Source organism: Dreissena polymorpha, chromosome 1 (genome assembly GCF_020536995.1).
Source record: "Dreissena polymorpha isolate Duluth1 chromosome 1, UMN_Dpol_1.0, whole genome shotgun sequence".
NCBI lineage: Eukaryota > Metazoa > Mollusca > Bivalvia > Myida > Dreissenidae > Dreissena > Dreissena polymorpha.
The window spans coordinates 74,625,733-74,653,304 of record NC_068355.1 but is presented as its reverse complement, the minus strand read 5'-3'; the positions used below and the strand labels follow the sequence as shown (position 1 = coordinate 74,653,304).

Sequence of the window (27,572 nt, the reverse complement as noted above, 5' to 3'; positions counted from 1 at the left end):
AAATTTAATGCCAAAATATCGCACATTTCTTATCGCATCGCAATTTGCGTTTCATCAAATATCGCATCGCCGATTTGAGTTGCGATATTCGCACATCGCCAATAATGAGGCTATTTTGCGTTTCATCAAAAATCGCACATCGCAAGAGCACCTGTTTTTTGCGATATTTTGCTTAAAACATGCGATCACACAAACCCAGTCGCAGACGGTAAAAAAAAATTCAATATGGCCGACGTGTTGTTTTTTTTTATGGAAAATAACGCGAGAAGGACAGAGCGGGAGTTCCGGCCCCGTCTGGAGATAGGCGGGGTTCGCGATATCGACTTTGTGAATCGGTATCGGGTAAACAGAACCACCGCACAGGAGCTAGTGGAGCTTCTGGGGCAGGATCTTGCCAGATCCGAACGTGGCGGAAAAACAATTTCGCCAGAGACCAAGGTAACATTAATGCAATCGACATGAATTTGCTAATTTGTTACTGTATATTTGCTGGGAGAAATTGACACACTAAGTACGGGGATTACGATCGTTATCAAGTACAGCAGAGTGCTGTTTTCTTACATCCGGTCTTAATTTGTTCTCATATCAACAGGTCAACACGGATACTAAAATGACATTGTATGATAATATAACCGTTGGATAAGCAGGCATAAATAGGCAAATCGAACAACGATTTAGTTGTAATTCGACTCATTCAAATTATGGATTAATTCAAGGCTTTGTTAACCAACAATATGAAATAAATACAATCTAGGTCACGTACATGTACAGTAAGTTTGAACTGGTATTTTTAGTAGTTTGTATTAATTTATTAGTTGTTCACACATTTTTCATCATCATAATTGTTTTCCTTTTTTCTGATCTTTTCAACTGCAGAGTGGAGTCAGTGGAGTAAAGCTACTAGGGCCAACATGATCGTTTTTTTTGTTTGTTATTGGTCTTTTGATTGTAAATGATATTTCAAGTACTGTGACCAAATTTTATTTATGAATGTTTTAACATTGTTGCTGCAGATCCTCGTCAGCCTAAGATTTCTTGCGAAAGGGGCATTCTATTCTGAACTAGCCGACACCCATGGCATCAGTCGCTCGAGCGTGTCCAGAACTGTGCATAACTTTGTGGAGTCTGTCAACAACAACCTGGACAATATTAGGTACATACTTTAACTGTAAGATAGATTTGATATAATATTATTGTACTTACAGTTACAAACAGACAATCTTAAGTCTACGGTTTTTCTTTTTTTATCTGTCACACTTTAGTGTCCATATTCATTGTCAGACTTTTACCTTATTTTTTATTTTTTTTATAGCAGCTCATAAACCAAGGTCAAGATCAGCAACTGCAGCACAATTTTTATTCTTATAAGTTATCTTTAATTTATTTTTAATAATGCTATGATCTTAACTGTCTAAATATTATAATTGTATATCACATGCCATAGTTCTTTCGTTTTTAACATGTTAAAATAATCACGTTTATTGTATTCAGGTTAATTAATTTATTTATTTATTATAATTGATCTCAACTCAAGGACGATACTGTTTGTTTATATAATGTAAATTTCATGTAATGTTCAATTGTATATTTGTTATATGTTTGTTGTTATATTATGTCGGTCAATAGTGATACATCGCTAATGTTATACTTGTTATGTACAAACCGACTTGAAATAAAATTTGTAATGTATTGTATTGTTACAAATAGACAATCCATTTTTACTTATTGATGTTAAACACGGGCTTGGCACAGACAATTCTTAAAGTTAATAGTCTGCAACAGTAGAAAAATGTAGCTTTCTTAGAAATCCTATATATGAAAACGCAACTCCAGACTCCAAAAGCTTTACCAAATTGCTCATATAACCACTGGTATGTGGAGGTGGCAATGAACAATTTTACTGCAATATTTCACATTTTATATCTCCATTTTGTTATATATTTATCAGCTGATGAGTATTAATTGAAATGTTGAAATTAAATGGTGGCCTTGTAGTTGACAATTCTTACTATGTTTTTTTTTTTTAAATCAATATCATAATCATGACCATTTTATGATACAAGTATGATGCAAGTGAATACAAATGTAAATACATTACTATAAAATATAAAAGATATTTTTTTTCTCAAATACAGCGCTTTCTCAGAGGTGTATTTCTATATATTGGTATATTGGGTTATGTTATTGTTTTTGTTAAAAAAGTAAAATTAATGGTAAAATGGTTATTATTTTATACACATCACAGCTTAAACATATTCTTATATATATAATTTTTCTAAAACAGGTTTCCAATCGACAGAGAAGATGTTGTAAAAGAGAAGAGGGCATTTTACAACAAATGTAGACTTCCGAATCTTGTTGGAGCAGTGGATGGGACCTTAATCCCAATCACTACTCCAACTGTAGATGAGGAAGTCTACGTTTGTCGAAAAGGTTACCACGCCATCAACTGCCAGGCGATTGTAAACACAAGCTTGAAGTATGTATACACTCTTTAATTAATGTAGCAACTCAGTTTTTATTAAACTAATAGATTATATTTTGTTGTGAAATGCATTACCATTTTAAAGTACAAATATCTTAAATCCCTTCACCTATTTTCTTTTTAGTTTGACATATTACAAAATGTTCTAGTGCTACAACCATTACTTCATTATGATTATCAAGTATGAGTTAATTTCATTTATATCCTGAACTCAGGGGTAATTTGCCAAAATTGCTTTCCACTGATTCATGTAGCTCTTATTAGTTATTACTCCTGTTAATTTTTCGTTCCAAAACTTACCCTTTAAAAGTGGGCCATTAATTGAGAAATAATGCATTTCAGGTTCATTAGTGTTGTGGCGAAATGGCCGGGCTCTACCCATGATGGAGCGGTATTTGAAAATTCAAGAATTAAGGTAAAATAAATAATTCTTCATGTATCAAATTTTAGTTACCATAATTAAAAGTGTTGTTAATAATTTAAAAGGATGAAAATACCAAAACTTGTAAGAAAGTTGTGACCTATGATACTCTCACTCATGTCTGAGTATCAATGGCTCACCATTGCTAAAGGTGTGCAAGCAGTCAAATGCTTACAGAGGAAAACTGCCCAATGGATCTGACCGCAGTGATAGGACATTGTTGTTAAAAATGAAGTAAAATCCAACCAACAGAACCAAAAATACATAAATACTACAACTATAATTAACTGATACTGTTTTTAAATTGCAGTACTGAAAACGATTTGTATATTTATTTTTAAGCTCCACTGGCCAGAGGCCAGGGGGGGCTAATGTCATGGTCCTGTGTCCGTCGGGCGTGCATGATTTTAACATTTTCTTTAAACATCTTCTCCTAAACTACAAAACCAATTGTGATAAAATTTATCGCAAATGTTCCTGGGGTTAACCTCTTTCAAATTTGTTCAAATTATGTCCCTGGGGTCAAATTTGACCCCGCCCCGGGGGTCATTTATTGAACATATGCTTATATAAAGCCTATTTTGTGCGAAATTTAAAAATCTTCTTGTCCATAACAATTTGGGCCTAGTGCTACCACATTTGGTATGTAGTGCTATTTAATAGTTCTCTACTTTGTTTGTTCAAATTATGCCCCTGTGGTCAATTTTGACACTGCACCGGGGATCACAAAAATTAACATACGGTTAAATAAGGCCTATTTTGTGCAAACTTTAAAAATCTTCTTGTTCATAATTATAGAGCCTATGGCTACCAAATTTGGTATGTAGTGACATTTAATATTCTCTACCAAGTTTTTTCAAATTATGCCTCTGGGCTCAAATTTGACCCTGCCCTGGGGGTCACAAAAATGAACATATGCTTAAATAAGGCCTATTTTGTGCAAACTTAAAAAAAAAACTTCTTGTTCATAATTATATAGCCTAGGGCTACTAAATTTAGTATGTAGTGACATCTAATGGTCCTCAACCAAATTTGTTCAATTATTCCCCTGGGCTCAAATTTTACCCTGCCCCAGGTGTCACAAAACTGAACATATGCTTATATAAAGCCTCTTTTGTGCAAACTTTAAAAATCTTCCTGTCCATAACCATTGGGCCTAGGGGTACCAAATTTACTTTTAAAAGTACATGAATATAATGTTACTGATACAAAGGCTATAACATGTTATTTATAAGTTGTGATTTGATTTTTACATATTTCACTCTAGGGACATCTTGATGCTACAGCAAATGTAGTTCTTCTGGGCGATAGTGGATATGCCCTGAGCCCCTCCCTACTCACCCCCATAATGAATCCCCGTTCCCAACAGGAAGAGCGGTACAACCGCAGACACAAGATGGGTCGGGAAGTTGTGGAACGGGGATTCGGGATATTGAAGTCCAGATTCAGGTATAGAAATATTTATTCTTCCTTTCATAGATATTCTTATTTAACATATCAGACTTATATATTGTGATATCAAATATACCAAATAATACCCAGTGTACTTTAAATAAATAATCGTATAAACTGAACATAATTGTTAACAGATTAATTGCTATATTTATAAACTTATTATATCTTTCAAATTAAACATGATTGTGCATTTTCTTTATTACATTGGAATGCACAAATTTTGTCCTGCAAACATGTATTATCAGTTTATCACAGACATGTTTTCATGTCTATCATGTTCAAATAACCTAATGCAGCAATTGAAATGAAATACAAATATTCCGAAAATAATAACAGTTGTTCGACTTGAATATTTAATATTAATTTGATGCTTATCTCAGCACTGACCAGTTCAATGGACAATAAAAAGTTAAAGAATTATTCATGATGTGTTTCCTTACTTATAGATGTCTACATCGATCAGGGGGTGTTTTGCCATACAAGCCCCATCAGTGTGCGGCCTTGTTTGTAGCGTGCTGCCGGCTGCACAATCTGCTGATGGACAATGGGGAGGAGCAGGAAGTGGATGCCGATGTCATTGAGGAGGATGACAACAATGATGACCCTGTCGAAGTTGTACTGAATCAGCGTGGTGCTGCTGTTCGAGATTATTATGTAAACCTAAATTAACATTCGTAAAGATAAAACAAAATAGTTGGACCTATTGTTTGTTAAAACGTAAATTAAAATGTTTCTTTTTTTAGTTCGCCTTTTTTAATACGTTGTGGTAGCCTTGTCATTTACAAAAGTTTTTTTGTTTTTTTTATATTTATTTCCATTAGATATTGGGTAAATACATGATGTCAGTGAATAAAATAAGAATCCATTTAAAATAAAGGTAACTAAGCTAAGTATCTCTTTGTACCCATGTATGTCCCTTGCATAATTAGAAATTTCATGTTTGCGTTATTATATTTGTCCATGCAATTCAATTGAATACATTATTGGATAATGCACCTTTAAGTATTAACCTGACTGACTAGCTAAATGACTGAATTACTGACTGAACTTAGGGGGCGGGTTCCGCGACCGCGGAGCCGACACTACGCCCCTGAGTGACCAACCGACTGACCAAGCCAGGGTACCGGCGGGGCCCGCTACCACGTCCCCGACCGCCCCTGTGCTGACTGACGGACATAACGTTGTTTTTTTATTCTGACTAACTGACGGACTGACTGACATTTTCTTTACATGTGTTCCTTTTTCTTAATGTTTTTTTTTTTATACATATTTGTTAATTGTTATTTTGTCTGCACATTAACATATATGTATTTAATACATTCTGTGCATTGTGTACTCTTCGTGATTATGTTGAATTTTAAATGTAAACATTGTTGAATTTTGATATCATTATATGTGGCTGTACTTGGAAAGGAAAATATTAACTACCATTTTATTTAAACAAATGATAAAATGCAAACCAATCATACATTAAGCACTGATTTCTCATTTTTGTTCACCACATGTTCATACGCATTCTACATAATTCACTCATGTCGTTGGATGTTATATCTGAGACGTATTCTTGTTGATACTTGTTTTGGAGGAAGTATAGTAGCAGCCAATAAATAGATCATTTAGTTTATAATTTGTTGTTTTATTTGATTTCTATATGCCCCTTTGGAAAAAGGAACATGTTATGTTAAACAGTATTCATCTGATCTTCACCAATCTTTGTCAAAAGTTGAATTTGGATGATATATAGGCCAGTTTCAAATATGGGTCATGTAGTGTTAAATACTAGGTCATATGGTCACTTAGTGCATTTTCAGCATTCAGCATGTTGTTCAGCTCTAATTCGAACAATATTCATCCAATCTTCCCCAATCTTATTTAGGATTTGCATCAAGTTTATATAGATCAAATTCGAATGTAGGTTATATATGCTTAAAAAGTATGTCAAAGTATTTCTTGGTGAATCGTTAACATTCAACATGTTGTCCAGGCTCGAATTCAATCAGTAGTGTCGCAAAATTTGAACTTCGACGGAAGCAATCAAAGTTAAACTTTGCACAAATTATCTACACTAAATTTTAATTTAGTCAAGAACCTGTGGTCTTATTTACGGGTGCTGCCACCAGTCCATTTAGACAAATTTCCATGTAACTTGTACAACTAGCCGAGCTAGTAGAAATTAAATAAGTCATTTGTTTCTACTACTACAGTTTATTTACAAAGTATACACACTTTATTTCCAACATTTCCAACAAAAGTCCAACATTTAAAAATATACATACATCATTTTAAAACATACTCAGTTTATTCTTCGAAGGGGGGGCATAAAAATCTGTGCTTACCTAACATCGCATTTACATTTAACTAAAATGTTAAAAAGCGTTATATACATAAGAATGCATTGAATACTATAAGGGCGGTTTCGGTAAGTACTGGTTTCACCCCACTTGCTAAAACGGCATTGACCATAAAAGTTGGCGCTGATTGGTCGAAATTGAACCATGACCTAGTTCACACGCCTTTTCATTTAGGATGTAAACATTATTGCACTTTTAAAGGAATGAGTGTTATATAAAGAATATGGAAATGGACAATTGAAAGAAACACATGTCTTGCACTATAGTAATAAAATGTTATTATTATTAATATTAAACAATGGGAAAATATACAACTTGTTGGACATTAATTGGTTGAGAAGCTGGATCTTACTTAATTAGCTCTATGTTTTTAAAGGATTGCACATTTATATGAAAATATGATGTATAATTGCATTTTTATTTTATTTTGGAATATATTTGAGTGTGACAGCAAATGTTGAACTCTTGCAACCTAAGACCCTGTCTGTAAAGTACCTTAAAGGATATAGGGCTATTGAGAAGCGATGACCTCCCAGGGTGGCGTTATGACAATATCTAAAAGGAAATTTAAAAATAATATTTACAGGATAGGGGTAATGAATATTTTGTCGCCAAACGGTCACCTTTATAGGGCCACATAAAAATTTAACAGTAAAACAATGTACTGTACAGTTAAAAGAGACAAAACAATTAAGTTTATACATGAGATTAACTTATAAACATTGTGTACAACATTAAAACAATATGATAGTTATGTTTATAGCATTTACAAATAAGAATAACAGTAATTCTGAACATTTACCATGCTCCAAAATATCCGGTATATGCATCTTTTGACAATTTAATAACCTGAAAATAATACAGCATTACAAATGCAAAATGATTGAATAATTTGGAAAGTTCTGTTGTTATCGTTATATTTTGTGACACTACAAGGATTTTTTATATGAAGTACATGTATAACATATACCACTCACTGTAATAGCATGGATGAACGAGTGGTCTAAAATGCTAGACTCTTATTCCAAGGGTCAGTGGTTCGAGCCCAGTTGAGTTTAACTTTTTTTCTTTAATTGTACATGTATTCACTTTTTTATGGAGCTATTTAGTTCCAATGTTTACATTTATTAATTTAAAGCATTTAATGACAAACTTCAGTAGTTGCATAAATCTGTGAATAGGTCCCTTTAAACAAGGTAGAAATAACAGCAAAATGTATATCATGGTGTGTTATTTCTTTAAACATAATTAACACACATTTTATAGACTAGTTTTGTCTATGGCCCCCGCTTTTAAAAATTTGTGGGATCCAACAAGTTGTCCAGGAAAGCTTTGCCAGCTGTTAATTTTAGTGTTGAACTTATGTCCCGCAGTATTTCATTCCGCTTTACACTCTCCTCTAGCATTTGCCGAGATATGTCAATCATTTCCTGATGACAATCACAATCTGCAAGTGGGATTAAATAAATCTGATATATTAAACTATGTGATGAATCATTAATTAATTTCTTTGTCTTTTACAAAACTGTTATTTTAAGTGACTATCAGTGTTTATTGAAGGAGGTTAAATATGATTATCTCCAAGTATGCTTCATGTCAGTCACCTTTCATAACAAAAATGTTTGAAATCAATCAATTAATGATGGTAAGCATTGTGAGAAATTTGATCTACCCTTCATACTTGTCTTCCTGTTGCTGTTGCTGGCAGGGATGCTGGCAGTGCTTTTGGAGCTTGTTTGAATGGGAACAGGCTCACTTGGAACTAAAACATGAATTCGAACATTAAGGGTAATGTAAAAAGAAAAAACGTTACCAGTGTGTGTGTATGTGTGTGTGTTGGGTGGGGGGGGTAAATTTTTAAATGTCACCGAAAATTATCAATATCGAAGTAGTCCCACGCTCAATTTCCTTGTGCGCCTCGTTGAAGCAAATCGCTTCATTGAAAAATAAAGCCTAGTCACATGAATACTATAGCCAATCAGAATAATGTTAAATAGTGAAACCAATGGCAATTGTTATTATTTTATTATGAAGACTCAGTCAACAGTCAATTAAAGGTAAGTGATATTTGTTTTTACAAATCTTATAACTTTAATAGATAACAATGACATACCGTTCTGCTTGAGGCGTTTATTTTCCTCTCCTTTGTCTAGGTTATCTGATATAAAAAAGATATTGGGTAAAATATTTATACTTGTGTTTCTATTAATTATGAACAATTAATGAGCATGTGTTTCACTGTTGATTTGTGTTCATGCATGATATATCATATGAGGCTGTCCCCCTTTTAGTATGCCATATTCAATGCCAATTTAAGCCTTACATTATTAATGACATTTATTATTGCATTTAAAGTGCACTGTCAAATACCAAAAACAAAAAAACAAATGTCAAAATTTAAGCATGTTTGTACCCACCATTTTCTTGCATGGATCTCTTGAGTGGACCGGTATCGATCCCTCCACCTTGCACTCCGAACAGCTTTGTTTTGGGCACTAAGGACAATAGCTGGAAAAAGTGAACAACTATACATCATTCTGAAAAAGTTGTTTTTTTTGCAAAATTAAAATAATAATATGAACCATGGACAAATGATAGATCTGCATCATTATTTTATTTAAAATTTGTTATGTTTACAATATGAATACCTTATCCTCCAAAACAGTTAATTGCATTTTTTTTGGAAGAGCTGCCTCCCCAGAGCTTTCCACAAAGCGTCTTCTCTTGGCATCCTTCATAATGGTCCGGCTCTAAGATGAATAAAATACAATTTGAAATAATTTATGAGTACATGGTCTCCCTCCTCTGAATGGTAACAGTATAGTAACATGTCATTTACTTTCAGCTACATATATATTGAAGAAAGTGCATTCAAATACTGATCGTAATGATTTTTTAGTGATTATTAATCACAAAAACTTCATGTGTCAAATGCTAAATGATTGTATAAAAAGTGTGAAAAGGGAAAAAATATTAATAGTAATGGTGGGATTGAACTTACATCCTGACAATAATATAGCCGCAATTTGAATAAAAACAGGTTAAGCAATTATCCCCCTCTTAAAACTTATTACTTGCTTTGAATTAGTTTTTAGACCTTTGAATTTGAAGGATGACCTTAACCTTTCACCACTCAAAATGTGCAGCTCCATGAGATACACATGCATGCCAAATATCAAGTTGCAATCTTCAATATTGCAAAAATTATGGCCAACGTTAACGGACAGACAGACGGACGGACTGACAGTTCAACCGCTATATGCCACCCTACCGGGGGCATGAAAACCTATAATCATGGAGTAGGAAACCGAATATTTACACCTTGCTATTCATAATACATTTTAATTGTATAAATAAACCAATAAGTAATTGTACAAATAAATAAGTAAGATGATAACTTTTGTTTCTATCTGTAAAGTGATTTTTATTATTGACTCTTAAATTTTATGTTATTCATGTTATATGCTTCTGACATGGGCCTGTTTAGTATAGTTGTAAGTGATTCATAATTTGTTATTGGCTTTACGGCAAAGTTTAAGTACAGCTAAGTTATTCATTTATAAAACTTATTACTACCATCATGGATTCTTCTTCCTATACAAACATATAAGGTATATTTACCTTCCAATCACACCACTTTTTCATTGAATCTTCTACGTTCCTCTCGTTCCCCCCTACGGAATTTATTCTGCAAAAGTTTCAAATTAAACAAATGAATACATCTCAATATGTTCTTTCATTTTTTACCAAAAATAGTGGTAGGAGTGAGGGAGAGTACTTGGAAGTCTATATAAGTACAGTAGACATGGTCAATTTATTTTGTTATATTTAATATATAATTCATACAATATATCAGACTATTTCAAGCCAACACTATCAAAAGGTAACCAGTTGTTACTCCCCATGGACGTCACTCCCCATGAACATGCAGTTTGTTAAGATTACAGATTAGATTACAAGGTATGATCACATCTTTCCATGGGCACTTGCACTTTGATGTTAAAACAATTAATACGTTTTTATTCATTAACACTTCATTAAAAGATCAATTCCATTTTTCAGGGTAATTATAGATCAACTAAACTTAGGAGGAGGACAAATTTTCATTAGTGTGAATATACCCTATCACAATGTCAAGGAATATCAATGCTGAAAAGTAAACAATTTCAAAACCTTTCTTTCTGTGCATGGCAGTCACGCTGCATTTGAACTTCGTGATTTTAGATTATTAGGATAATCATTACACACAACCTGTGTAACGTTAATGTGTCCATACCAATTTAATTATGTTTCAAGATGGTCCTCCATTTAATGTAAAAAGAACAAGAAAATTATGACCATGTCAATGTAAATTTTAACTCACGATTGGACGATGTCCGACCATGCACGGTCTTTGTCTTTCTTTGATAATGTGCCGGACAATTTGCCCCACAACACTTCATAATTTTGTTGGACGCCCTCGAGCAGTTCCTCGAGTTCTCTTGGCTGCCAAGAGGCGCTCCTATTCTCTACGAGATCTGCCATTGTTGTTGTTTGATCGTCTGTCAAATATGACAGGTGGCGCGAGATTCAGCAGGTGCCCGTTTTTTACGTCATTTTGATAGTAGACTGTGAGCGATTATCGCTCATAGCACTAAACTACCGGCAAACTACCGGCAAGAATCTGCGATATGTTTGATGAAACGCTTTTTAAAAAATATCGCAATCGCAGGTAAAAGATCAGCAATCGGCGATCGGCGATAATATCGCATCGCAAATTTTGATGAAACGGGGCCCAGATTAGCCTGTGCAGTCTGCACAGGCTAATCAGGGACGACACTTTCCGCCTAAACTTGATTTTCGGTAAGGAGGGACTTCCTTGAAACCAAAAATACCATAAAAGCGGAAAGTTTCGTCCCTGATTAGCCTGTGCAGACTGCACAGGCTTATCTCGGACGACACTTTATGCACATGCATTAAACCCAGTTTTCTCAAAACGCATATCAAATGGTCCAAAATATGATCCTGTTGTTGTTGCCTGTTCAGTTGTTGCCTTGTCGTGATATGGTGTCACTTAATCTACAGTTGCTCTATATAACAACACTTATTGGTATAAATAAGTGCCACATTTTGTTCAATTTCATACAATTGCTAAAGTATTTCAGTTTCTACTTTATTGCTCCGAATGCATCTATCAAGCATCTTCATCGATGTTTGTACATTATATGTGCATTGAAGTTTAAAAAATAATGGACTGTAAGGTTGATAATTTATGGATAAAGGGGAGTGATTCAAGTGTATCAATATCTTTAACCGAGAATAGTTGTACCCCTTTGTGTACAGTTTTTTGTTTGTATTTAGATACTTATTTCGAAGACATCAATATCATCCAAATCATAATTTTTGTTCATTTCATAGTTTTAATTTCGTTTAAATGCAAACCAATTTAAGGTTATATTGTTAAATTTAGGACAATGTTATGTATATTGTATATATTGGTATTACGAATTACTACTGTATAATGAATTACCAATGAACACTACAGTATACGATAAACAGAAATATCTCGTTTTATTATATACCTGTTTAATGCTTTTAACAAAATACAGATGGTATCAATCGTTGAAATAAAAAATCCCGTATTAAATTACTTGCTGTTTCCAATTCCGTATTACCATACTAGCATGACTACTTTCTTCGATCCATTTAATGACGTCACATTACGCGCACCGAAAATAGGAAACCCCCATATCACGCAATATAAATTACGTAGTTCATCGTGTGACGTCATTTCTGTGACGAAATACAATAGTTTTTTTTAATCTATCCGGAATTAAAGGACAGTCGGACGTGGTGTATTTTAACAGTAAACTATTTGATTAAAACGAACGAATGCAGAACGTTTTTCAGAGTGTGTGTTTATCATGCATCAATATAAATTTCGATAGGAATACAATAAGATAGTGTGGTTTAAAATAAGTTTCGATAAAGACATGGAATAATAGAAGTGGAAGTGCATATCGTTTCAACGCTTTTGTTATAAACATCGAATCAAAGTTGTCAACTTAATTGTTAAAAACATTGGATTAACGATGTCATTAAGGTAAGCGTGTCGGAATCCAGTGTTTTCCCGGTTCAAATGTTTACACGGTAATTTACATAAACTGTTTTCATACGCGTCTTAGATAAACTATGGCGTACCGTTTAAGTCATTGTTTTGTCAGTTTTGTTAAAGCGAAAATACAATTGTTAACTGTTTTCGTTAGTTGTGTATATAATATAAGGAATATTAGGCTAGTCAATTGTTCAAAGACTTTGTATTCAGTCTCGTGGCTTGTGTTATTTCGCATCACACTCGAGGCTCCGCCTCTCGTGTGATACGTCATCACACAAGCCACTCGACTAAATACAAACTCTTAGAACAATTGACTAGAGTAATATTCCGTATGTATTTTTTCAGACGCAGTTTCTGTGAAGTAATAAATTCACCATTTTTTTTGGCATGTCACCCCAAATCTCTTACATACACTTAAAACAAAATACAGACAAAATCAAAGTCAATAAACTTAACAACAGGTATTACATAAATTGAATAAAACACTCAACTTTTTAAATTAATATTCTTATTTTCTCTGTGTAAGTAATTTCAATATTATTGTGTGTAATCTGCCTGCAACCAAAAAGCAAAACTAGTCTTTTCCCATGCTTTATCAATACATGAATCTGCAAATCTAGTTGATTATATTTATCATTAACTGTTGGAAAATTTAGCAGTTCAGTATTACCTATTGTAAAAAGTTTAACTGAAATTAGTACTTAGTTTCACTTTCAGAGCTTTCTTAGACATCTTAGCACATGCGAGAAACAGTGTTGACGGGCAGCATATTTTTAGTAAAGCCCCGGACTTGACGTCAAGCTGAAATATCCTATACTGTTAGCATATTATTCGTTCACTACATTGTTTACAGTCAGTTTCTCGTTATCTTCGTTTGTAGAGCGCCGTGATTGGTTTTGAGCTTCGTATTAGAGACACGGGTTTTGCTTTTATCAATATGATACGGATAGTAAACGGTTGCCGTGAAAATTAATTGGAGGAGGAGTGTATACCAGTGTGCGTAGGTTAGAACAATAGTAAGAGCGCCGACCGTACTAGTGTTTTGGGGTAATATTGGTTTCGAACCCTGTAGCTTACTTTTTCCTGCTTGTTTAAAAGTTCTCCATGCATCGGATACTTTGTGATCTTAAGAAATTTCTACTTTTTACTTGCTAATTTTAGGGAAAACAATCACTAATATTGACGGAAATACCCAGATCTAATTTCAAAAATAATGACATCAAATTGAAAAATCAACAACACTTGGATATACAAGTCAATTCACAAATATATCAGCTCTAACAACCCAACCCGTCTTATTATTATGAAACATTTACTGAAGACGCATAATTCGTGGTTTTATAACGAAATATTGACCGCCGAATGTATTTACGTAGTTACTAAAAAGAATGATACAGTCTGAATTGGTATTGTTTCGTTACATTTTTATCTTCTAATGGAGATGTATTGTAACTTTTCTTCAACTTTACATCCAACAATATACGGAGGATATTTGTTGGATTTGGTGGAATATCGATTTTAATTCACGATTGCTCAAAGAAAATACATTTGTCTATGATCAAGAGTGAATTAAAATTGACATTCCACCAAATCCAACAAATTTATTTGTATTGTATGCTTACAAATGTCATAACATCTATGCTTAAGGGAAGCTATTCCGTATGTTGTTGTAAACAGTCATTGCACCCTTGGTAAAATTGGGGTCGCAATGGGGAAACAAAACAAATCCAAAAATAGTTCCGGTAAAACAATGAAAAAATTATCGATAATTTTCACTGATAATTTTGATTTCAATTTTTTCACTGTTTAATTTTCAAAAGTGAAATATCAGTTTTAATTCACTGACATTTTTTATATATCATCCGAAAACATAATATAATTCATATTATATATTGAAGCTAGGTTATTATTCATAAGTAAGGTGACCACGAATTCCTATTCAAAAGGCTGACCCCGTACCAAAGGGTGTAATTGCATTACAATATGAACTACGTAAATACGCCCCCCCCCCCCCCCCCCCTCGAAGATACTAACCCCAGTTGTAACCGATGTACACCAATAGAAACAATATCCCTTAACGCACAGAGCATCTTCTGTATCGTCGGTCATTGTAAATTAAGTCATCAATCACTAAAAACAGTATCAGGGCGTTCAATAAGAACGCCAGCGTTGAGATGTACTAATAACGTACCACTAAGGGCCTTCATAGTTGTTCTTAAATACAACCAAATACCATAATTATAATTTCAAATGATTCAAATGTAAGTGTAGCATTTCAATTATTAACACGAAATGTGGTACGTATATGGCTTTGATTTGATATGTGCGTTATAAGGAAATGAAACCTACGTTTTACTGAAATATGGTTTTTATATATTTTAGGGCTATCATTTTCTTACATTATTTAGGATAGATGCAATGACTTTGTTTGGTAGAAAATAACATTAAAAGGCGAACTCCACTAGCATGATGGCCACTGCAAGTTAAGACGTATCTGCGTAATTTCTAATTGACACGCCACGATTGGGCAGTCTGAAATAAAGACGCCATCTTATCGCAGTCTCATTAAATGCGAACTATTGCAATACATCATACTGAAATAAATAGTGTCACGTGTTATGCATCAAGGAGCTGAAGACAGCGGAAACACTGCGACACCCTTCCAAACGATGCTTTCTTCAATCTTCCTCCGCGTTCTTTCTTCTATGTCGGTATTTTCTTGTTGCCATTAACTACGTGTATTACCACTGTAAAAATGCAAACGATTATTTATGGACATTTCCGTTATTTAAGTATGCAAAAACTGTATTCAGAAATGTATAAAAATTCAACCGCAGACAACTTGTATCCATGAAGAAATAAAGCAAATTAACAGGGCATTGATATATTTTTTTGTAAATACATTTAACATCAATCCTATATTACTTTTATGTCCGAATTTACATACTACTGGTAACGCTATTATAAATCAGAATATTTGTAAATTGTAACGATAATGTTATGTTTATATGATAAGCAGTTATCGAGGCAAACATGTACAGAATTTAAATAGAAACATGAACCAAAGCAATAAAGAATTTATTGCTTATTAATACAGCGTGCTCTTTGAATAAATCATACTTGCATAAGTTAACCGGTACCATACCAGGCATAGCTGTGAAAATATATACATATGATATATAGTTACAATGTACCTGTAAATCAAATGCTTATCCACTCTAGTCGAAATGGCGACGATGGTCTCAATAACCGGCGAGGGACCAACAGCGTATTTCAATTATTTTACTTCATAGTAAAAAGACAAGCAACGAAATCTTATATTTCTTAGGCATTTCTTAGGCGTACACGCTAATCAGGGAGGACACTTTCCTATGTTATGGTATTTTTAGTTCCAAGTACGTCCCTCCTTACCGAAAATCAAGTTAAGGCGGAAAGTGTCGTCCTTAATTAGCCTGTGCGGAATGCACAGGTTAATCTGGGACGACACTTTACGCACATGCGTTAAGCCATGTTTTCTCAGAACAAGGTTCATTTTAAATATTAGTTCCGTGAAAGGTATACAGTTTTGTTTTCTAACTAAGTGAATGCGTATGTTTGGAAGTGAATTTCGTAGTATAACTCAACACGGAATATTACACACAGATAAAGTTTCCCTGTTCTATTTGCAACTACCAAATCATCTTAACGTCGAGTTATCAAACATCTTTGTATAATCTTCTCAAATAATCAGTGCATGAGTCCCCTTTGAACATTCGATCCCCGAGGTTAGAATAGGTTAAATATAATTTCGTAATCTTGGAGTGTCCATATCGGGCAGGAACTTTTTGAATGTATGAACATTATAATAGGTTAAAGGTCATATGAATGGTGTGTGTTGAATAATTTGGAGAGTTCTGTTTTTGTTATATTTTGTGACACTACGAGAATTGCTTTTATAAAGTTTAAAATACAAAATCATAGTATGAGCAAAGCGATATACTTTTACTTCAGGGATTAGTGGTTCGAGCCCAGTTGAGGTGTTTTTTTTTCTTTCTTTAAATGTATTCTTGTTTTAGTAGAACTTTTAGATCCACTGTTTACATTTATCAATATAAAGCATTTAATGACATATTTTAATACATGCCAAAATCTGTGAAAAGGTATCTGTAAAGGGGCCTTTTCACAGATTCGGCAATGTAATGAAGCTTTTCATTAAATGCTTTATATTGATAAATTTAAACGTTGGACATAAAAATCTCAAGTAAAAAAGTAAGAATACAATTAAAAAAAGGAAAAAAAAATAACCCGCAACTGGATTCGAACCACTGACCCCTGGAGTCCTGGAGTAAAAAGTCTCCCGCTTAGACCACTCGTGCTGATGCTTTTAGCGGTTGTATTTTTTACTTATATAAGCAATCCTCGTAGTTTCCCAAACTATAACGACAACAACAGAACTTTCCAAATTATTCAATCGTTTCGCGTTGCGACGCTTTTTAATTTTCAGGTTTTCAAATCGTCAAAAGATGCATATAATGGATATTTTAGAGAATTGTATTATTAACAATACTGCCCTTTGAGAGATTCGATATTTTAATTAAAAACAGAAGCTGTAAGAACCAATTGCAACCGAATGGTAGACCGGTTAAACCTTTTAAACAAAACGTCGTCTAAAAAAACAATTAGACCTTATCAAATTTGCCGACGTCGTTAATAAATGAAATAATATTTAACGTACAAAGCATTCATAAAATAAAGAACAGTGTAAGGCCCGGTATGACAACTTTATCTTCGCAATCGGATCAGACAGTTCAACACTGCCTGTTAACACTTGTTAAAACACCCACGCGGCGAGTCATCAAAGCTGCACGAAATAATGTAACTTAATTAAAATCATATTTGAAATGAATGTGTAATCCAGTCTTGTAAAACTATCTCATTTGCGATTATTGTTCTTGCACTCAATTCCAATACTTTCGGTATATTACAGCAACTAAAATGCACAAGAGTGTAATTGCTAAATAAAGATCGGCAATTAAATACTTGTGCTACAACACTTCCCGATTAAAATCAAATTTGAGGGAGATTTGGTATTGACAACCACTTTCCGATTAACCGATTTATAGCGAATAAAAGGGAGAGTGGGTGTTGCCTTGCTGCAATATTGACAACCACTTTCCGAATTATAGCAATAAAGAGCGATATTGGGTTTTGCCTTGCTGCAATACTGACAACCACTTTCCGATTAATAGCAATACAGAGGTATATTGGGGTGTTGCTTGCTGCAATTTTGACAACTACTTTCCGATTGATGGCGATTAAGAGGGACATTGGGTGTTGCCTTGCTGCAATATTGACAACCACTTTCCGATTATAGCAAGTAAGAGGGAGATTGGGCGTTACCTTGCTGCAATATTGACAACACATATAATCGTATCAAAATGGAATTTTCTTCTAATCATAGGCTTTGGTCGGCTGAAATTGCTCGTTGGAAAAGTCATTACGGCGGAAAAAAACATTATTACTCATACAATATCCATAATCCAAATGTTATGTAAGCCGCTTTCCAAAAATTAGATTACGATTCACAAAACCTTTGCCATCAGTAATTACAGTATTATGTGTAATTAAAGTGTCTATAGTTAGCGCGTGTGTGTAAATTTCGTTCGAAACTAATCCCCGTAATTACTCTATCTATGTAAAAAGGGATTTCTTCCAAGATTAATTAAACGTATTATTTATGACTACGAATTATAATCGTGTCAAATTATCTTTTGACGAATAAATAGCAGACGCATTGGGACTACCAATCACTGTATTTTATTTCATTATAAATATTCTCTACCTATCTTGAAATCGACGGATATTGGTTTGCTCCGAGCAAAGTTTCAAACATAACCGAACACAGTGCCGTGAGTATATTTCACATAAAACTTAATTGCACATTATACTTTTAAAATGCATATCCGGCGAGAAGACGCTACAAGGTTTATTGTATTATTTCCTTTTTGACATACCCATAGCAATACACATTGAAAAAAATCAAGAAATAAATACACAAAGAATGTCCACCATTAGAGTAATATTGACTATTGTGTGTCAGTTTTAAGTTGTCGAGCCCACTTGAAGAAAGCTCAATATAGTAGTCACCGTGGTCAATGGTATGTGATTGCGTGGGTGCATGCTTCCGTGTGCGCATGCGTGCGTGTTTGCACGCGTACATACATGCGTGCGTGAGACTATAACTTTGTGATTCACAGTGCAATTTGAAATAATTTACTGCAACTGTCCACCATCACGGGACGGCATGTTGTGTGTAAAACCATTGACTTTGCATAAAAGGTCAAGGACAGGCGTACATGTCAAAGTTCAGAGTCGCCCATAAAGTAGATTGTACGGGCCGTACCTATGTTATTCAAAATGCACTTTAAAGTCACTTACAACAAAAGATCACCATGAGGAGACGATTAGTCACGTGTTTATTTCAAGAACACAGAAACAGGTTGTTAGATAAACTTGGCAATAAACGGTTTCTTGCTCCTGAGGTATCAATCGTAAAATGCTTAAATAATATACCACACATATCCTCGTACGGCGGGTAAGCACAATCTCTCTTTATCAAAGGTCAATATCACACACAGAGATCAATTTTCAAAGTTTTGCATAAGAAGCTTGTCTGGACGTTAACTTCGTCGTGAAATTTTAAATTGTTAAGCCATATGTTCACCATTTTAAGACTGTGTAACGTGTGCAACAACTTTGTACATACCTCAGTTGTCAAGGTCATAAATACAAATTAAATTTGAGGAAAGACATTCTTGTATACACGAGATGACATTATAAAGACAGCTGATATATTGCGACGCCCTTGTTACCGGTGCCATCGTAAATCAACTTGGGCGTTTTAGTCGGAATTGTTTCGCCCCAAAGAACAATGTGGTAAACGTTTTGTTAAAGTCCAAGCAATTATTGAATGGGCTTTTACTTTATTTAGGTTCACGTGTCTGTATTAACGATTTCGTTTCAGACAAATTTGAATCCGAGAAGAAATTAAACTAAACCTAAACACCATTGTTACATAATTGTATATTCGTTTCACAAAATGTTTTCTTTTAATTTATCAAAAAATAAACATATAATTACAAATAATATGATAAATAAGAATAAATAATAAATAGCTGTGTTTCGCGTTAAATTATGTACACAATTTAAATTGATGAATGGACAATGTTAATAGAGAATATTTTCATACATGATTTTACAAGGCCCCTATCAAACAAATACATGTTACATCAATTTGTGCGTTTCGTGCACCTTTAAAATTATGATCATCGGCAGTTTAATACGGAATACGGAAATAGACCCACACCCATCTTGCTTTAGTTTCGCCTTTTATCATGGTGCTCGAGCTCTTGTAAAATGGCGACAACGAGCCCTTTTATGGCTTTGCATCTATTTTTCTTTATATTCATGTCGGTCATCTGACCGCCATTACAGCTCAACCCGCTCTAAATCTGTGGCTCAGAATTGCCCAGATAAAAGTTGTATCACTTCAAAATATTAATCGTTACGTAGACAAAATTAAATAGTTGAACATCACTTTAAATGGGTTATGGTGTTTATCCAAAGAGATATACTTCAACATTACATAAGATTAAAAAGGCACGCACGTGCACTAAATTTTTTTCTCAAAGTATGTTCATTGGATAAAAAAGAGGGAACATCTCGGGGATTAAATGAGTTTAAAGTTTTTTTTATAAAAACAAATACCAAAATATAACAATTAAACAAAAACAATTATTTGAACTACTTGGCCAATCGGATTCATATTTTGTTCTGACAATCTTGTTATTTCCACGCTTTAAAAGCGTGGAGATATTGTATTGATCTCCGCGTTCTGTCCGTTCTGGTCACTATCTCCTCCTACGCTATAAGCACTAGAACCTTGAAACTTACAATCATGGTAGTTATGAGCATATGTGCGACGGTGTACTATTTGGAATTTTAATCTGATCCATGGGTCAAAAGTTATGGGTAAATAAATGGGTAAAATGGGTAAACAAAACTCATTTTACTAACAACATGCGACGCACATGATAATAACTTTTGATATTTTTTATACTTTTAAATAATAAGGTTCTAGTGCTAATAGTGTAAGGGGAGATAGTTGCCGACCACGCCCACCCAAATTTTGTTTTAACATAACTTCTTCATTTATAGAACATAATAGGACCCATACAGAAAAGATAATGTTTCTCCCACACCTATGTTAATCCCACACCAAGTCATGTGTGGAGTAAGGTCATATTACTCGGAATCGACTATAAAGTATTCATTTTTAGTAAAATCGAATCAGATTTAAAAAACAAAAAAATTTGATACCAAGATGTAATATATTTTAAACACAAAATGCAACACAAAAAGCAAAAACATTTTTTACAAATATTAAGCGCGCGTGCACATAACGTCATTATTAACACGTCAAACGTCAAAGTCGTAGTATTTCCCGGTAAAACTGCAGCTTTTTAGCGGTTTTTATGTCCCCCACCACTATAGTGGGGGACATATTGTTTTTGCCCTGTCTGATGGTCTGTTTGTGTGTTTGTTTGTGTGTTTGTGCCAAACTTTAACATTTGCCATAACTTATTCTACAGCTAAATGATTTTATAGAACATAATAGGACCCATACAGAAAAGATAATGTTTCTCCCACACCTATGTTAATCCCACACCAAGTCATGTGTGGAGTAAGGTCATATTACTCGGAATCGACTATAAAGTATTCATTTTTAGTAAAATCAAATCAGATTTAAAAAACAAAAAAATTTGATACCAAGATGTAATATATTTTAAACACAAAATGCAACACAAAAAGCAATGTGTAGTGGGGGACATATTGTTTTTGCCCTGTCTGATGGTCTGTTTGTGTGTTTGTTTGTGTGTTTGTGCCAAACTTTAACATTTGCCATAACTTTTGCAATATTGAAGTTAGCAACTTGATATTTGGCAAGCATGTGTATCTCATTGAGCTGCACATTTTAAGTGGTGAAAGGTCAAGGTCATCCGTCAAGGTCAAAGGTCAAATATATAGCTTGAAAGCGGCGCAGAAGTGGATATAGTGTTTCTGACAAACACATTTCTTGTTTTATTATTTCTTTAAAAATCGGGGACGTAGAGGTAAGATGAACAGTAAAAACAGGTAAGATGTAAACCTTTCTTCACTCGTGGAATAAATTTAAGTACACAATCACACTAACATAGTATTCTCTATTTATTCACATTTCTTATGACAACACGGTCTATCTCGACCATCAATGTCCACGTTACCCACCCCAGGGCCATAGATAAAGGTAAAGGCAGCTTGGTTCCCGTTCTCTTTCAAATTTATCGAGAGGTCCACGGGTACTACTAACCCGTACACCCAAATTTATTTTCGTACCAAAATTTTTCGTACCCAAAAATGAAAATATTTCGTACCCACATTTTTTTAAGTACACATTTTTTTTTCGTACCCACATTTTTTCGCACCTTATTTTTTCGGACCCAATTTTTTTCGTACCCAAATTTTTTTCCTACCCTATTTTTTCCTACCCTAATTAGTTTCGTAGTACCCATTACCCAATATTCTTTTCGTACCCAATTTTTTTTCGTACCCACATTTTTAGCATATTTATTCGCACACAAAATTTTCGTACCCAATTTTTTTCGTACACAAAATTGTCGTAAAACACAATTGTGGTGATGTAGATAAACTTAAATTTATTGTTTTATATGCATTCTCTTCAAAAGCATCGTCACACACTACTGTCAGTACTTTGATTCTTATTTGTCAGTGATTATCCCCACGCTACCAATTGGGGCGGGGGATTATGTGGCTATCTCCGCCGTCCGTCCGTTCGTCCTTTCCACTATCTCCTCCTACACTATAAGCACTAGAACCATGAAACTTAAACACATGGTAGCTATGAGCATATGTGCGACAGTGCACTATTGTGAATTTTTATCAGACCCCTTGGTCAAAAGTTATGGGGGTTAGGATGGGGCCGGGTCAGAGATTTCCATTCATTTTTTACATAATTTAACATTAACTTCTTCATTTCTACACCGATTTCCTTCAATTGATACTGAACATCTCTTATGACAATACGGTCAATCCCAACTATTCATGGCCCCATTACCAACCCTGGGGCGCCCCGCCCACATAGACCACGCACAACCAAAATTTTGTTTTAACATAATTCTTCATTTATTCACCAATTGACTTCAAATTAATACTAAGCATCTCTTATGACAACACGGTCTATCTCGACTATCCATGTCCACAATACCCGAATGACTTTTAATTGATACTGAACTTCTCTTATGGCAATACGGTCAGTCTCAACTATACATGGCCCCATTACCAACTCTGGGGCACCCTGCCCACAAGGAACACGCCCACCTATTTTTTTTAAACATAACTTCTTCATTTATTCACCAATTGACTTAAAATTTATACTTAACATCTCTTATGACAACATTGTCTATCTCGACTATCCATGTCCACATTAGCCACACCGGGGACCCACCAACATAGGCCTTGCTCACCCAAAATTGCCTATTAATATAACATCTATGCGGCGTGGGGATACGCGTCGGCCTCTTCCGCGCCACTTCTAGTTAACATTATATTATTGTTTATAATCTCGCCACAAAGTCATCATTTTAATCGTTCATTCAAACTCTTGCGTGGCATTTTTGAATCATTAACGCATATAAAACAATCTAAATTTACAACATTAATATAGCTTAAAATTTAGAAATTACTTTTAACTTCTAAAACAACAAGACTCGGTTATATGTTATATCTATGACACAATCTAGAGAAATACATTTATTTTGGGCATTTATAACATACATGTAGTATGTTTCTCATTAAAAGGCTATCAATTGGTAACAATACAGACGCCGTTTATTAGAAACAAATAAAAGAGGTAATGGCATGACATATTGTTTCACCACAAACAAAATTAACGAAAGTTTTCAAGGTATGGTGTTAAGGCCCTCAGGTTTCTAATATTTTATTTACAAATTCATATATATTGTCAATATTTTTTTCCAAACATACATGACCACCCTGTGTATTTAGCCAGTACAATTTAATAACAAGTTTATACTTAAATTTTTGTAACTAACGTTGGCAATTTTACCCCTTAAATGTTCGTGCTTTGCCATTCCGGTTAATATCTTGGTTTGGCGTTTGGTGTTTATTCTGGAAACGATTCAAGTATATGCACTTGACCGTGACTTAAATTTCTGTCTTAAATGGGACATCTCATAACTTAGGATGCTCTAACAATTGGCAGGTGAAGTTGTAACTTCTTACATATACCTTACAAGAATTTCTGAATTAATACCGCAAACACGATTTACTTTAACAAATGTATTTATTTCCCGTTATATCCATGCTAAAATTGTTTATTTACAGCGTGTTTAACCATGTTAAGCCGATAATTCAACACAAGAGAAACATTGACACATTAAAGTGCTCAGTAATTGCAAAAAACACGAACGTTTGCCATTTGTTCAAATAAAAGTTCGGCATATAATTATGTAATTACAGTGCAGAATCACGTGACTTTGTGGGGTTCCCAATTAAACGTTAATGGATGTAAACACGGCTGTAAGTGATACTTTTCTTTCCAAAGAACTTTTTAAAACAATTTTTCTTCAGAATTTCAATTAGTGCATACAATCAGATTTGTATGCTCCTTATGGCAATATGAAATACATCACAATTACTTTATTAAATAAGCAAGTGTTGTTAAAAGATCGGTATCTACTGCATTCATTGTACACGGTTATGCTTCACGCAACGTGAATTTGTGTCACCGATTTCAGATGTATTCAAGGATTTAGTCTTATACCTTACGATATCGAGAAAAACTGCCAAAAAACACATTCTTTTATGCCCTTAAGATTTTTGCAAATGTATTTAAATAACTTGAGAAAATTGCAAAAATAAAGTTTCTAACGGTGTGTTTACATTCTATCAAGCCCGCCGTGTGTACAACCCTGGAAACCCCTTTCATTCTGCACCCTGGAAACTATTATTTTATTTAAATATTTGATAATTAAGCATCCAATCTGGACCAAAATATACCCACTGAACATTTGTATATTGTCATGTCAACTATTTTTTCTTTATGCGCGCACAGATTGTTCTATGCAACATTTTCTGGAGAAAGTAGAAGAATATTCTTTAACCTAGCGTCTAGAAAAAAGGCCTTGGTAAACAACGTAGACCCGGATGAGACGCCGCATCATGCGGCGTCTCATCAGGGTCTGAGCTGTTTGCTTAAAGGTATTTCTGTAAGACATATTCTAAATACAGAAATAAATATACTAGACATCCCTAATTTTGAAAATGAATTGGTCCAATTTAGAAGGATGAGAGAGTCCACTAGGCATAAATGGGCTACATGAACGTGTTGTGTTTCACTGCCGCAGTGGTCTGCATCACTATAAATTTATGTGGAAATTTAATGAAAATGACCGAACAAAATTAACTGAATTGGGATAAATTTGAATTATTTCCGTTGAAGTAAGATTGTGAAATGCACTTATACTGTTTTTTTTCCTCATTTTGGTCGTGTGTATATTTATTTCAAGCGTAATAATGTTAGTGAAACAAAATACTCGGAGCGCATGCTTGTGACGCCATCAAGATAGCCGCGTTCTTAATGTGTTTAAAGTAATCGAAATAAGGAGACGGTTGATATAAATAAATCGTAAATATATGTCTTCAGAGTACCACTATAACAACATGTATTTGTTGTCTAAATACTCATTCGGATCAAACGCCGTTTTTTGCAAGCCATAAGAAAGAGTATTATCATAAAGACATCTTTATTGTGAACCCGTTTTGAAAACCTACTTTCATATATGATTTAAATCATCGCCTTGTGGACTTTAATAATATCTTTAAAAATATAGACTTTGCTAAATAAACAAATGACTAGACATAGTCTAACAACAAGCACACATTTCTTACTGGGTTAACTATTATCAATATGGTCATGACAGTAAAAGAAATGAATTCATGCAGTTGCCCTTTACGGTAATTGTACTGTGAATGCATTCTTGTGTGCGTATGTAATAACAGTTTTCAGAGCGCCGAACGTGCAAGTGTTTAGAGGCCAAAGGTTCGAGACCTGAAACGCGTGCACTTTTATTACTTTGTTGATAATCATCCACGCTTCATGTCTACCCTGTATTCAATAATTCGAAACTATTCGCTCCTTTATACAAAGATAAACAACCGCAAATAGTGTCGAAAAATAAATCTAAAAACAAACTAAGTGCAATAAACTTTAAATTCGCTCTGTGTCTCGACTTTACTCGCTACGAACTGTCTCAGCGGGACACAGACTTACAGCTTCCGCTAAGAACATTCGTAGTGAGTACAGTCGATATGGTAAGTGAATATAACATGAAATGAACGCTTTTCACTGTCTTACTGGTATGACTGGAAAGTAAGCTGCATTTGAATATAAAACAAAAGTAATTAAAGGTATACACTGGCGAAAATTACATATTTGGCATGGACGTAGCAATCTTTACTATCACGTAATTACCACATGTGTTAAATAGGAATGCCAATGTAAAGATTGTTGTTATTAGCACCAACAAACTCACACTCTTCCGCTGTTTGTCATGTGGCGTGCGTTCATATTTGTCGTTATATAAAAGAAAGAAACACCATATAACTTACGCTGATATTTACGCTTATTCTATTTGAAGGTTTTCATTACACTTATCAATATGGATTGGCGTATTTAGTGCTTTTATTTGATATTGCGGTCGCCCAATATTGCTATGATCAAGTCATATACAACGGTTTATCCGTTCATTTCAATAGCCTTTAAAATATGCGTTATATGGAAATTTCTTCTACGTATGATGGAAACAATATTTGTTTATACGTAGGGAAATACACGTATTCTATTTGTTAGGATACATATACGTAAGCCCCTGCCACAGGTGGTCAGCGTGTGGCTATGATATTAATTGATGAAAACATCATTTTGAATGATAAATAATCATATTATAACGAAAAATAATTTCACTTTCAAATAAATTATATAACAATGTATTCAACTCGAAATCACCCGAAAACAGGGTGCACCGCTTTGAATAGCCATTACTTCATCAATTTTGAAGCGATTTTCACGATCTCGGTCTTATTCAACGCATACATGAATTACCTTTTTGGAAATGTACATGTCTTGCAATATTTTTTACAAATACTGGGTAAACTTTTAAGAAATAACACGACAAACAACTCGCGTGACCCACTTGACATCGATCAGACAGGATTTCAGATTGAAATCTTCACGGATTAAAGGGCATTTTCCGTGCAAAGTTAACGGATCTCGATAATATAATTCAATAAAACGTAATAAAACATTCTTACCGTGCTTGCCGTTGCATTATGTATCAAAACTAACTGTCCAGTGCCGTTTTAAACCTTTGTTTACATACATTTCAACTAACTGACATTTTAAACGAACGAGTGATTTCATTGGTCCAGTGCGAAGGTGTATCTTTACAACTGGAGATTTCATTAATGAATACTATCTGATCGCTGTAATGTAGTTTACACGAATTGTGTATCGTTTTATTTCTTAGAATTTGACCCCGCATGTGTAGAAATTTAACAAGATATATACATTTCCAGAAAGGAAATTCATTTCTGCGTTGAATAAGACCGGGTTCATGAACATCGCTGCAAAATTGATGAAGTAATGGC

The 27,572-nt window shown here is 34.1% G+C and overlaps 2 protein-coding genes across 3 annotated transcripts; one reads left to right on the top strand and one right to left on the bottom strand.

The window, feature by feature from the left end:
- Positions 1-12: 12 nt before the first annotated feature.
- On the top strand, positions 13-5,988 carry LOC127835441 (putative nuclease HARBI1). Its single transcript, XM_052361877.1, has 6 exons — positions 13-438; positions 1,014-1,153; positions 2,285-2,479; positions 2,828-2,900; positions 4,174-4,355; positions 4,808-5,988. The coding sequence occupies exons 1-6, from the start codon at positions 226-228 to the stop codon at positions 5,028-5,030; spliced, it is 1,026 nt and encodes a 341-aa protein (XP_052217837.1). The 5' UTR covers positions 13-225; the 3' UTR covers positions 5,031-5,988.
- On the bottom strand, positions 5,601-11,495 carry LOC127835449 (nuclear apoptosis-inducing factor 1-like). Of its 2 annotated transcripts, none has more exons than XM_052361891.1 (7): positions 11,076-11,495; positions 10,334-10,400; positions 9,361-9,462; positions 9,130-9,220; positions 8,826-8,870; positions 8,385-8,474; positions 5,601-8,159 (listed from the first exon to the last, which is right to left on the bottom strand). In XM_052361891.1, the coding sequence occupies exons 1-7, from the start codon at positions 11,234-11,236 to the stop codon at positions 8,005-8,007; spliced, it is 711 nt and encodes a 236-aa protein (XP_052217851.1). In that variant the 5' UTR covers positions 11,237-11,495; the 3' UTR covers positions 5,601-8,004. The 2 variants fall into 2 exon arrangements, with proteins under 2 accessions (XP_052217851.1, XP_052217859.1); XM_052361899.1 differs by having other exon boundaries at positions 8,394-8,474.
- Positions 11,496-27,572: the final 16,077 nt, after the last annotated feature.